The 14,584-nt window shown below is 33.3% G+C and overlaps 1 protein-coding gene across 1 annotated transcript in view; it reads right to left on the minus strand.

Moving 5' to 3' along the window:
• The window catches only part of PCDH15 (protocadherin related 15), a gene marked incomplete at its 3' end in the record, with an annotated part of 280,202 nt that overhangs the window by 32,898 nt on the left and 232,720 nt on the right, over positions 1-14,584 (minus strand). Inside the window, exons 17-18 of the mRNA XM_008050461.2 lie at positions 10,725-10,834; positions 8,894-9,034 (exon numbers count right to left, since the gene is read on the minus strand). Of these exons, the coding sequence (XP_008048652.2) occupies positions 8,894-9,034; positions 10,725-10,834 (251 nt within the window). The remainder of the gene's footprint in view (positions 1-8,893; positions 9,035-10,724; positions 10,835-14,584) is intronic.

Consider the following 14,584-nt stretch of genomic DNA (forward strand, 5'->3'; position numbering starts at 1 on the left):
ATGCAGAATCCACTCACCTCAGCCTCCCAAAGGTGGGGGATTACAGACTGAGCCACCGAGCCCGCCTGGCAGTTGATTTTTAACACTCAGATTGCTATCATTTAACCATTCTTGGATTAGAATACGCATATAGGGATTCAGGTAAGATTAAGGTGACAGTATCATTTTTTAATCTTCCTGAATCTTCCTTTATTATGATGTTAATATACATAACAAAATTTGAAAGACAGTATAACCATACACCTTTTGGAGCCTCCCAGGCCTCTTGATGAATGTGCCAAAGTTGCAAAATCTGACCATTTTTTTCATGTAAGATATAAGATAGTCTATGCAACTAGCAATTCTGAAAAGTAAGATCATGTCTCACAAGAACACATTGGTGTCTGCAATGTATATTTTCTCCCTTTTGACAAAAACTTGCATATTACCTGATATAAGAGAGATCAGAGTTATTCTCATAGTTTACTAATTTTCAGATTTTATTTGCCTGTCCCTACACTTGACCTCTGAAGTTTGGAACTTAAGGAGCTGCATTCCTATGCTTACTGTCATGCTGATATTATTGCGAATACTTTTGTTGTGAGTAATAAGGTCCTTTGTTTCTGAAGTGGGAGTTTTTTCTCAGCTTTCCAGGAACTGTACGCAATTATGAACTTAATAGGAGTTCTCCTGCTTCTAGATCTCTTCATCACTATCAAATTTGCTTAAGTAGTATAATATGCTCATATCAAACCAAAATACGCAGATAATATTTACAAGTATCTAAGACAACAAACTAATCATTGAATATAAGCAAGTGGAGAAAACAACAGACAGAAACAAAAGCTGTGTTCTCAAAAAAAGTGAGAACAATTTTTAAAGAAGTTCAGAGAAAGCTAAGCATTGACTTTAAGAGCCAGTGAATCTCAAAGTTGTCAATAAGTACTAATTGAAAAAGTTTCTGTGTCAATATAAAAGCAGTAGCAAGACAATATTCTGTACTACGTAAAAAGTAGAATATTCTGAGAATAGATTACATATTTAGCAGGACAGGGACAAAGAAAAAATTCAATTGAAGTGGGAGTGCATAAGAAAACTAGTATTTTTGAAAAGCAGGAGGTTAAAATTTTTAATGCTTCATGAAAATAACTCAAACAGATATTCTAGAACTGTGAATCAGAAAAGCTTTCCTGGCCCATCTCCCTATGTTTTGTTTTTGTTGGTTTGTTTGGTTTTTTTTTAAGAGTATAGAAAAGCTAATTTTACTTAAACATAAAAAAATACAAAGTATTGTGGTAAAAACCCACCAAATAAAAACAAACTAGTAAGCAAAATAATAACTCCACAAAATGAATCCATATTTAAGAATATGCAAACTATCTTCACATATTTCAAAACAAGCTAAAATAACATATACAAACAACGTATTGAAAGAACAACATCAGAAGTAGAAAAACTTAGAAACATAATTGCTAGGTAAAAGTGGGATTTTTAAAAAATAAATTCTAAAAATCTGAGAAATAGCAATAAGTGAAACATAATTTAAGAATGAAGACACAAGAGACAAAGAACTAGCATTAGTGCTTTAAGAAATTAGAAGATTAAAAGAGGAACTTTTTTTAAAAATGAGAAGAAATGAGGTAAAGATATTAAAGAGATTAGAGAAACCATGATAAAAGAAAATTTATTCCTTGTATAATAGGAGACTCCTAGGATGGAGTCCATTAGTAAAACAGAGAAAAAAACACAAAATAGAATTCAAAAATTTTCTCAATTATGACTTAAACATATATGTTACATATTTACATAAAATGATCCAGAATCACCAACATGAAAAATTATTTTGAAAAAATACTCAACTATCAAAAACAAAAAGTACATTCTTTGGTAATTTAGAAATAAGGTAAGTTTGTCATTTTACTTGTTTGATAGTAACACTTTAAGAATAAGAAATGGAATAATATATTTAGGTTAAAGAAATAAAATGAGTCAAGTCTTTTATAGCCTGCCAAACTGGTCTTCAATTATAAAGGCCTCAAACAAGCTTTTATTAATTCACAAGAACTTAGAAAATCGTGTTCTGATGATCCAACTTTGAGGCATCTCCTGGAGAATGAGCTACGGATAACTAAATGACTGACTTTCTTATTGATATTAACAGGGATAAAGCAATACTACTTCCAATTAGATGTGTAAGAAAAGAAAATGGATGAAGTAAAAGCAATACTCACACCCAGAAGTATGTGAACAGTAGCCAAAAAAAAAAAAAGCTAAGTGTATTATGTAAAGTAAAGGTAATCACTAGAACAAGGACCAAGGACAGACAAATTACATGCAGCACCTTAATCTAATCCAGCCCACAGCCTGTTTTAGTAAATCAAGTTTTATGGGAGCATAGTCCCACCACTTTTTTTTCAAATTGTCTCCCCTTTGCTTTTAAACTATAGTAGAGTTGACTAGTTGAAATAGAGACCATTTGACCCATAAAACCAAAAATATTTCTTAACTTGTTATTCCCGTTTGGAATATGATAGTGAATCAACCCATTATTTTGAAACCCATTATTTTGAATACTGAAATAGAGAAGTTTCTTCTTTATAACAATATTTTGGCTAATGACTATAGAAGAAATGGAAAGAAGAAATTAATTAAACTAGGAAATTTCTATCAATGACTACTAATTAACAAAAAGAGAGTAAAAAATAGCTGATGTTTAGAGGAGGCAGGAATATCATCTATGACTCATTCGTTTAGAAACAAAAACAATACCAGGCTGTATTGATTATTGTAGCCTTATAATAAAGTTTAAAGTAGGGAAGTATGATACCTTCCACTTTGATTCTTTTGCTGAAAATTTTTTTGGCTGTTTGTGGTGCTTTTTGTTTCCATATGAATTTCTGTATTGCTGTTTCTGGGTCTGAGAAAAATGATGTTGATAATTTAACATATATTGTGTTGAATCTGTAGATTGCCTTGGGTAGATGGACACCTTAGTAATGTTGATTCTTCCAATTCATGAGCATGGAATATTTTTGCATTTGTTTGTGTCTTCTTAATTTTTTTGAGGTGTGTTTTGTGGTTTCTGTTGTAAAGGTCTTTCACTTCTCTGGTTAGGAAGATGTCAAGGTATTTCATTTTTTTGTGGCTATTGTAAATAGAATTGTGCTTTTTATTTGAGTTCTTGCTGGTTTGCCATTGGTATATAAAAATGAGACTGTATTTTGCACGTTGGTTTTATACACAGAGACATTGTCAAAGTCATTTATCAGTGCAAGGAGATTTCTGACAGATTCACTTGGGTTTTCATGGTATAGGATCATACTGTCAGCAAAGAGGACAGTTTAACTTTCTCTTTTCCTGTTTAGATACCCCTGATTTCATTCTTTTGTCTGATTTCTCTAGCTAGGACTTCGAACACTATGTTGAACAAGAGGGGTGAGAGTAGGCAGCCTTGTCTTGTTCCGATTTTCAGGGAAAATACTTCCAATTTCTGTTCATTTAGCAATATATTGACTGTGAGTTTATTACAGATGGTTCTTACTGTTTTGAGTTATGTTCCCTCTACACCCAGATGAGTTTTCATGGGTTTTTTTTATCTAGAATAGATACTGGATTCTATTGAAAGCCTTTCTGCATCTAATGATACAATTGTATCGTTCTTGTTTTTACATCTGTTGAAGTATTTAATTACATACATGGTCATGGAGATGTTGAACCAGCTGTGCATCCTAGGGATGAAGCCTACTTAGTCATGGTGAATAATTCTTGAGATATGTGCTGAATCTGATTGACTAGAAACTTGTTGGGAATTTTTGCTTCTATGTTCATCAGGGATATTGGTACAAGAACAGACATATAGACCAATGGAACAGGATAAAGATTTCAGAAGCAAAACCTCAGTTTCTCAACCAACTCTTCTTCAACAAAGCCTCCAACAACAGCCACTGGGGAGAGGAGAACTTTTTCAGTAAATTGTGCTGGGAAAACTGGCTGACCACGTGTAGAAGAATAAAATAGGACCCCTTCCTATCACCATACACAAAAATCAACTCTAACTGCATCAAAGACCTAAACTAAAACCTCAAACTTTAAGAATCTTAGAAAATGCAGGAGACACCCTTATGGAAATAGGAATTGGCAACCAGTTCCTGATCAAAAGGCCAAGTCATCAGAGGTAAGATAGACAAGTGGGAGCTCATCAAACTGAAAAGCTTGTGCAAAGTAAATATCTGACAAAGGCTTCATATTCAGAATCTACAAGGAAGTCAAATGTGCCAAAAGGAAGAAAAACAAACAGCCTTATTAAAAAGTGGGTAAAAGACATGAATACACCTCTCAAAAGAAGACATACAAGCAGCCAACAAATACATGAAAAGATGCTTAGCTTCACTAATCATTAATCCAACTGAGATGACACCTAACTCCAGTCAGGATGGCCATCACTAATAACTCAAAAGACAACAGATGCTGGAGAGGATGTGGAGATAAAAGGAACACTTCTACACTCCTGGTGGGAGTGTAAACTCATACAACCACTGTGGAAAACAGTGTGGAGATTTCTTATCTATCTATCATCTATCTATCTATCTATCTATCTATCTATCTATCTATCTATCTATCTATCTATCTACCTATCTTTTAAAGATGTGGGTACAACTTAGGGTTAGATGCATAAATGGTCAAAAGATCTACAAGTTGAACTTCCATATGACCCATCTGGGAATATACCCGGAGGAACTCTAATCAAAAAAAGAAAGCATACCTGCTCATGCATGTTTATTGCAGCACTATTCACAATACAAAAGTATGAAACTAACCGTGCTGCCCTTCAAAAGTGAACTGGATTTTTTAAAAAGGTGGTATCTATACATTATGGAATATTATGCAACCATAAGAAAAGACAAAATTATGAACTTCGCAATAACTTAGATTGATTTAGAGTCTATCATACACAGTGATCTATTACAAAACCAAGTAACTGAATATCGCATTTTTTCACTCATAAGTGGAAACTGAACATTTATCAAAATACAACAAGAAAGAGATTGGTCATTGCGGGACACTGCCAGGGGAAGGCGAGGAAGAGGGAGAGGTGCATGACATCTCTAAGAGTACTTGATCCTAAACCAGGGGAAGTGAGGACCAGTGGGAGGCCCAAACTTCACCTGTATGTAGATCACTTATGTAGCTAATCCTGAATTGTACCCAATATCTTTAAAGTAAAATAATAAGAAAAAATAAAAACAAAAACAGGGCTATGATCAAGTCTACAGATAAAATAATTTATTTAATGGACATAAAGGAGGAAGAAAAAAATATAAAATGACCCCTTATAGATGCAGTCATCAATCCAGGCTTCAGAAATCTAGTTTCCTGAACCAATAAGCATCAAAGTGAATAAAATAGGGTAGCAGTGGTGAAGACTATTTAAAGATTTAAAAAGACATAAAAGCCGGGCTCGGTGGCTCAGCCTGTAATCCCGCGCCTTTGGGAGGCTGAGGTGAGTGGATTGCCTGAGCCCGCGGGTTCGAGACCCGCCTGGGCAGCGAGACTTCATCTCTACAATAAATCAAAAAATCAGCCGGGCATGGTAGCACATGCCTGTAATTCTGGCTACTCGGAAGGTTGAGGCGGAAGGATCGCCGGAGCCCAGCAGGTCGAGGCTGCGGTGGCTGGGAGCGGCCACTGCACTCCAATCTGGGCAACAGAATGAGACTCCAACTCAAAAAAAAAAAAAAAAAAAAAAGACATAAAATCCCTGTCAAGCAATTACAGTGTACCTTATATTAAATCTGATATACATATAATGTTGAATACGAACACTGACTTATTAAATAGTTCTTTTTAATTTTGGCAGGAGTAATAATGCTATTGAAATTATATTTTTGTTTTGTTTTGTTTTTTTGTTTTTTGGGGGGTTTTTTTTGAGTTAGAATCTCACTCCATCGCCCAGGCTGGAGTACAGTGACATGCTCACGGCTAGCCCAGCATGGACCTGCTGAGCTCCCGCGATACTTCCAACTCAGCCGTCCAAGTAGCTGTTACCACAGGTGCACACTACCACGCCTGACTAATTTTTTTTTTAATAAATTGTGGAGACGAGGTCTCGCCAATTTGCCCCTACTGGTCTCAAACCCTCAGCCTCACGCAATCCACTCACCTCAACCTCCCAAAGTGCTGGGATTACAGGCTAAGCCACTGAGCCTGGCTGAAATTATGTTTTAAGAGTCTTTATCTTTAAAATATACATATCGCTGGGCTCGGTAGCTCAGCCTCCTAATCCCGCGCCTTTGGGAGGCTGAGGTGAGTGGATTGCCTGAGCCCGCGGGTTCAAGACCCGCCTGGGCAGCGAGACCTCATCTCTACAATAAATCAGAAAATCAGCCGGGCGTGGTAGCGCATGCCTGTAATTCCGGCTACTTGGAAGGCTGAGGCGGAAGAATCGCTGGAGCCCAGCCGGTCGAGGCTGCGGTGGCCGGGAGCGGCCACTGCACTCCAGTCTGGGCGACAGAGTGAGACTCCATATCAAAATATTTACATATGGAATGTTTTGACTGTGTCCCGCTTTAGAAAAATGCAATGGGGAGTAGTTGAGGGCTTAGATGAAAAATTATTTTCCAGCACATGATTATACTGAATTGGGTAGCTGATACATGGAGGTTCACAGTAATATTCTCTGTAATTCTATGTGTGAAATGTTCCATACTAAAAGCCTAAAAGAGTTTTAATTCTCCTAGTGTTGAATTTACAATATCTTTTGTAATTATTAATTTGCATATAAATATTAAATCCAGTTACATCATGGTTGTAAAATTTACTTTGAAAATAGTTTCATTACCAAAAATTTGTTAATGAACTCACAATACCATAATTCTTAATGAATTGAACTTCTTAATTTTCTCTTTATAAAAATGATGCATGGTAGAGCTAAAGACTATAGGACAACTAATTATGAGAAAGGGATGAACCTTTAGATAACCAATTAATTAACCTCAATTTGCATAACGGTCTTATTTGCATAGCTAATAGGTTGGGGATTGATTATAGACTATGAGCAATTATTGATAAATCAAACTGGGTTTAAAATGCATGACTTTGTATTTCAAACATAAAAGGCAAAGGTCAGTCATAAAAGGTTAATAACAATATTCAAAGCATCAGGCATTAAACAAACATTTTAACTTTTAGATTTCATGCATTTCTGAGAGGATAATTTATGAATTCATTAACTGGTCTCACCTCTACATGCATATTGGAGCACATGCAAGTGTGCATATGGTAAATTTTATTGGTCCTAGATTTACATTTAAACTGTAGTGATTGGAGCTAGTAGTATTTTATTAACATCTAAGAACTTACTGTATCTCATTTCCTAGAAATCACAGGTATTTCTTGAGAAATGTCAGGTTCTACTATTTAATATTTAGCACACTTTTCTTTCTCAAATAAATTATGCATTTGTTTCAAAGAAAGACTACAGCTAAAGTATTCAATTAATCTTTCCCATTTATTTGCATTTGCAGTAAGATAGAATGCAGTATATAATTTAGAGCTACTCTAAACTTTTGACCCTCATTTATCCAATTCAATGTATAATTCAAAACATTCTCTCTATATTTTTAAAAAGATAATTACCTACAGTTTAAAGATTCTAAGCATTCAGAGAATTAGTTTGCTATTTTTAAACAATTTAATTATTCAAGTGATGCATAATTATTGAGGACAATTTAATTCCTTTAATTTCAAAGACACACTGCATAATCCGATTTACCAAATGATTTAGTTATACATTTACAGGCAACTGTGCAGCCCTCTACACAAAATCAAGAAGTGAGGTTTACTATACATGCAAGAGTGCTTTATTTTATGAACATCAATTGATGAATGAATACAGAAAATTCTATCCTGCATCTTCTGCCTTTTGCTCCCATCCTGCTCTCCTTTTTCTCACACTTCCTGGGTTTTCTTGCTCTGACTGTTCTATTTTATTTTTTTCTCTTCCTCTTTCTAAAGACACTTGACTGATAGAGCACTGCGATATGGTGTCCAGGGATAGTCCCAAGGTGAATGTTTCAGGTTCTTATTTGATACTCTCTCTGGGTCTCTATTCTATTAACAGCTAAATTACATCTGGTTTTCTTGAGTCTTCTAGATTTTAAAAGGGTTGCTGTGATTGCAAAAGGATGGATTGCTTAACTGCAAAAGAGTATCACCTCAATAGATGGAAAAAATAGCATTTATCGCATTATTGGTAATATCTGTTAGAATCTCTGTCAGTCTCCCCCTTCACAAATTGTATTTTACTTACTTTCTGTGTGGGTAAACTATAATACATGACAGTTAAATGTTGAAGAAAGATTTTGGAGTTATAAAATGTGGGCTTAAATCTCTGACTTTACGTTTACTGATTTTCATTTAAAAATAACTACCCAACTTTTTTCTTATTTTGCCTTTATAAAAAGGGGTAACAATTCTCATCTCACAGAAATATATATGGATTAAATATTATGCTACATATAAATGATAATAAATATTAGCTGCTAACTTTACAATAATTTTTTCTTTGTTCTGCAAAAATACTTAAGCACAAGAGGACATCCAACTCAGATAATGTCTAGTAATGGTCATCCATTAACGATATGTATTTGTGAAGTTTATCCAGAGCCTCATAGTGGGATTAGGAATAAGTTTATTATTTAAATACACAGATAGTAATGGTATTTTAACAATATTCTATACTAAGTATGAAAAGTGTGTTTCAGTTTTGACATTTCAGTAGTATGAATTCACTCCCTGATTTTTAATGGTTTTTCTATGTTCTCCAAAGAGAATATTATTTTAGACATATGTATTTCATTAGAAAATCAGCAGAAACATCATAAAATTCTTGTAAAACCCTTAAGTGGTAACTTACTTTTTGAAGGAACTCGGAGATTGGCAAGAACCACTTCCAGGGAGTCGGCTTGGACTCGAAGTACATAGCTTGTCCTGGTCTCATAGTCCAGAGGGGCATTCACGTAAATAACACCTGTGATGTTATTAATCCCAAATGTACCTAGAATTCAAAACACAATTACTTAGTCACTATGTCCACACTATAAGGAATGAGATTCTCTTTAATAGTCACCATGATTTCAAAAACACGAAAACACTTATTTTATTTATAACTACAGTAATGCATGAAACATGAAAGCTACAAATGCTGGCTTTGGGAAGACATATTCCAGTTCTTGAAATGCTCACCATTAGAATCTTCCTAAATGTTGGCTTAGAATTATACATGTTGGAGTTTTTGTTTTGCTTTGGTTTGAGATTCCCCTGGAACTCAGTGTTTCAATGATCAGTTATATTTAGGAAATACTGAATAATATATTTCTCACCAAAGAGTCATACAGTCTTCTGCCACACTAAAGACTTCAGAATTTCTGTTTTAGAAAAACTCACTTAATTTTGTTTAACTAATTATTCTCTCAACTTACTGGATTATTATACTGTCTATTATTTAATGTATCTTATTATCCTATAGATTTAGTATTCTGCCAGGAACACTTTAGAGAATAAACTGATAATTTAATATATTGATTATTTATAAAAATAATTTATTATTCTAAGTATCATCATCTATTTTCTTGTTATGTTTATTTTTCACATATATATTTGAGTGAAAAGCAGGGCACTTTGATAACTTTATAATATCCTCTCTCTTGCACTCTTCATATTCTTTCCTCACTTTAATTTTTCAATAGAATTGATCATCACATAACACTATATATTTATTTGTTTAATAATTGTTATTACCCATCTCTTCTTATTTGACTGTTAAATTCTATGAGGGCAGGGATCAATTTTTTTCATTTGTCTATTCATAGTGGTTGAAAGAATATTTAGTACATAATAGATCCTCAGTAAATATTTGTTGAATGAATTAATAAACAAATGAATTAAATGTAAAACAGTCACTGTGGAGGATAGAGATTAATAAATACTTTACTACACAGGCTACAATTTATTAATATTTAATAATAATGTATTAAGCATATATTAAATATTTCTTGATGACCTACAATTTGCCAGGCTATCTAACATATCAATAAGGGAAACAGACGTCAACTAAGCTGTAGATAATAAGAAAAAAAAAGAGTCAATGACAGAGACTGAACTATGAACTTATTCTCAGAGGCTAACAAACAACTATGATTCTTAAACTGATGGGTAGACAAAACTCAAATTATTTGTATATTTACAATTGCTAATTATATGCCTAATTTGACTGCTTAGGGAACCATAATATAAAATGCACGGCTTTTAGCATGGATGTGATTTTTTGGCATTCACACTTATCTATGTTCTCAAAATTTCTTCAGGTACAGTTAAGGCATGACTAACATGGACTAAGGGTCATGAATTGTACAGACAATGGGGAGAGACTTTTGTAGGCAATAATTATGACCAAAAGTTGAAAATATAATGCACTGCTTTTAAAGAAATGTCACTAAAATATTTCTTAATGAGGGAAGGTAGAAGACTTTTAGAATTAGATATTTATTATTCCTTAAAGGAAATAAAAACACTAAAGCTAACATAACTGGATGCTTTTGTCAGGTTCACCATATATAGTTACCAATTACATTTAAAGATGGACATAATTTTATAACAAAAAATTGGATAAATAATAATTTAACGTAAAATTAGTCCAAATCTGTTTATTAATTTATGGTAAAAACACAGACTAAAAATATACTCACCCTCTTCATTTCCTGAAACAATGGAGTACACGATACTCTGATTAATGGCCGCAGCAGAAATTACACCAACCATTGTCCCTCTGGTGGCAAGTTCACTTACTGGAGGAGGTCTGCAGGTTTAAAGATAATTTATTTATTTGTAAGACTATCTTTTAAAAGCAGTTTTAGATTCAGAGAAAAATTGAGAGAATTATGAGAGATTTTCCATATGTCCTCTGCTCCCACACATTCATAGCTTCCTCCATTAATAAATCCTTCACCAGAGTGCTACATTTGGAACAACTAGTAAACCTACAATGATATATCATCATCCAAAGTCCATAGTTTATATGATGCTACACACTTGGTGTCATATATCCTATGGGTTTGGACAAATGTATACAGACATGTATCCATCTTTAATAGTATCATAGCGAGTATTCTCACTTGTTCTAAAAATTTTCTCTGCTCTACCTCTTCATGTGTTCCACCAATTCAACCTCCGGCAACCACTAATGGTTTTATCGTCTCCATGCTTTTTCCTTTTCCAGAATTTCATGTAGTTGGAACCATATGGTATATAACCCTTTCAGATTATTTTCTTTCACTTAGTAATATGCATTTAATATTCCTCCATGTCTTTTCCTGGCTTGGTAACTCATTTATTTTTAGCACTACATAATATTTCATTTTGTGGATGTGCCCAAGTTTATTTTCATAGATACAGATATCTTGGTTGCTTCCAATACTTGGTCATTTTGACTGAAGCTGTTATAAGTACCCACGTATAAGTTTTGGTGTGACCATAAGTTTTCAACACCTTTGGGTAAATAACAAGGAGCATGATTGCTAGATTGTAAAGTAAGTTTTGTAAGAAACTGCAAACTGTCTTCCAAAGGGACTGTACCATCAGTAATCAACAAGAGTTTTTGTTGTTTCACATTCCCTCCAGTATCTGCTGTTTTCAGTATTCTGGATTATGGCTATTCTAATGCATTTGTAGTGATATTTATTTGTTTTTATATTATATTTTGTAATTATAGAGTTTTGAATTTGATAGTAGAATGTGTATAGCATTATGTTGTGTCTGTATATTTATTTGAATAATATAATTATTGGAAGTTTTCAAGGGAGTACCACATTAAGGCTCCAGATCTATCAAACTATGCTCAACAATATGTAAATGTATTATCATCTACATTATATTTAATTAAAGTGAAACATAATACTACTCTATTACATGCTATATGTCATGCAAAATGCTTTTCACTTGACTGCAAAGGACCTTCTGAACCAAAAATCAATAGATGGAAACAATTTGCTACCTCAACTTAAAAGTGAAATGCTGCTTTTGTGCTGTTGATTAAGCATATTTATGCAAATGGTGTCACATGGCTTTTCTATTCCTTTTTCCTGACTTACTGCAAAGTTCTAGCTGTACCAAAAGTATTTGAATGAATGGCATCAGAGAAATCACATTTACTTTGAATTAACGTATTTTGCTTAACTGTAGTCATGTTATTCCCCTAATATTATGGTATCTACCCAATTTCAAAAATTATATTTTCACCAACATATTATTTTTTTTTCACAATCTCAGTTTCATTTTTATGATACTCCTTACTTAACTAGCCTATCGTAACTTTATCTTCATAAATTAATGTCTTTGTTCTCAAGTCGATAAGACATTATATTGTTATTTCTTTCACATGGTCTTTTTCATTCAATAGTTATTCTTTTCATATTATTTCTCATTATCTACTCAGTTTTTCTAATCTAAATTACATTTTGCTTTCATTGAAGGCTTTTATAAGCAATCCTGAAAATGTAGTCTGAAAACTAAATTACATACAAGTCTTTATAGAAATCTTGTCCAAATTACTTTGTTCTTTGCCACTATAGTCCATATGCTTGTTTAAGTTACCTGAATGTAAAGCAATCTCTCTCACAGATACTTCAGCACTTAATGGTAGACCATATATTCATTGCATGCTCAGTAACTATTTCTTTCTAAAGAATACGAACCAATCTATGTTATTTTTAATGGAATGTATAGATATGTAATTAATTTAGCTATTCATTTTACTCTCCTGCATGTTTTTTTTACTTTTAAAAAAATATTTTTCAAAAAAATTTGTAAGTATTATATTTGAATAGTCATTCCTTTTTCATTGTCAGTATAAGTGGTTTGGATAGGGTTTTCTCAATCTCTATGGATATGAATAGACACATTACCCATCTCTGGGCATGGAGGGCACTTAGTTTTCACAGTATTCATGTGCTATATATGTCTCATGCAAGGCCAATTGGTATAGGACTATAACTTTTCATTTCATTCTTGCTAGCAGACTCTATCGACTATATTCCATGCTGAATTTGATGAAGTGAATTGTCATATGGAACAGTCCTCATGGAAAGAAACTGAAGGTGATGTCTGACCAGCAAGAAACTGATGCCCTCAGCCCAACATCCCAAACAGAACTGAATCTTGTCAACAACCACATAAGCCTGGAAGTGGCTCATTCTGTAGCTGATCCTTAGGTGAGATCTAGCCCTGGTCAACATCTTGATTAAAACTTTATGCAAGACCATGAAGCAGAAGACACAGCTAATCTATGCCTGGATTCCTGATCTAGAGAAACTTCAAGATGATAATATTTTGTTTTAACTTATTAAACTGGTGGTAATATTGCTAGGCCATGGCAAATAATTAATATACATCACCTGAATTGTTTGTTAATTTGTGACATTAAATTATTTACTACTTATTATTAAGTTTGTTATAAAAAAACATGTTAGTCATATCTGGGATAATTTTCTGGTTTTTTGGCTACCTGTTTATTTATGTTTTATTTTAAAGATGTGGGGTACAATTCAGGATTAGGTATACAAGTAGACATCATACAGGTAAAGTTTGGTCCTCCCTTTGGTCCCCAATGGATCATTTTCTAAACTAAAATCCCTGTTTATGGAAGTATACCTTGCTTGAATTTTTCTTTGTCTATCTTGTTACTGCACAAGTTGGAGGCTAAGTTTTATACTTTACATAATTTATCAGTTTCTTAATCCTTCTAAAGTATAGAAATATGATGTCTGCAACTTATGCATCTTTAGCTTTAACATTAGGAAAATTCTATGTCTCATTTCAAATATTAAAAATACATTTTGTATGCATTTTTGCCAACTCAATTGCACAATCAAGATGGAAATAATTAATACTGGAAAAAGTAACTGATATAATTTAAGAAGAATTTTAAATTACATGCATATCAGTAAAAGCATTTACAGTTCTATTTGCTAGTCAGTGTTTAAAACAGATTGCCATCTAAACAAAATATCTCCTTATTAACTGTTGTCTTGTTTTGGTACCCTTGTTTCCACTACAATTAAAACATACTATAAAAATGCAACCTTCTCCTGGCTAGAATGAAACGAACCCCTATGATAATGAGCATTAGATTTCAAAATCTCAATTATTTTCTATTTATTGCCATGCAGGACCCATTTTATTATTGTTTTATTCCCTGGAAAATACCTGTTACATGATAGGGACCAATTGCATACTCTCTTTCGAATCACATATGTCTTGAATACAAAATAAAGTAGTTAGTGTAAATCAGAATTCATTAAGTTAGATGGACAGAGAAGTCGGAAACATAATTGCATTGACTACAATGAGCTGGGTATAAATTAATAAGAAGAGAGATGGAAGTTAGAAATTGACAGTGTGTAACTGCTAAGCAATGGTTCAAGTCCAGTGAAATTTCAAATTTTTATGTGAGTTTTACGAACTTTTAATTTTGTCAATTAATGGAAATTTCTTTCTTTTCTTTCCTTCCTTCCTTCCTTCCTTCCTTCCTTCCTTCCTTCCTTCCTTCCTT

This window comes from Carlito syrichta, unplaced genomic scaffold (assembly GCF_000164805.1).
Source record: "Carlito syrichta isolate Samal-C Ts95f unplaced genomic scaffold, Tarsius_syrichta-2.0.1 Scaffold147141, whole genome shotgun sequence".
Classification (NCBI taxonomy): Eukaryota; Metazoa; Chordata; class Mammalia; order Primates; family Tarsiidae; genus Carlito; species Carlito syrichta.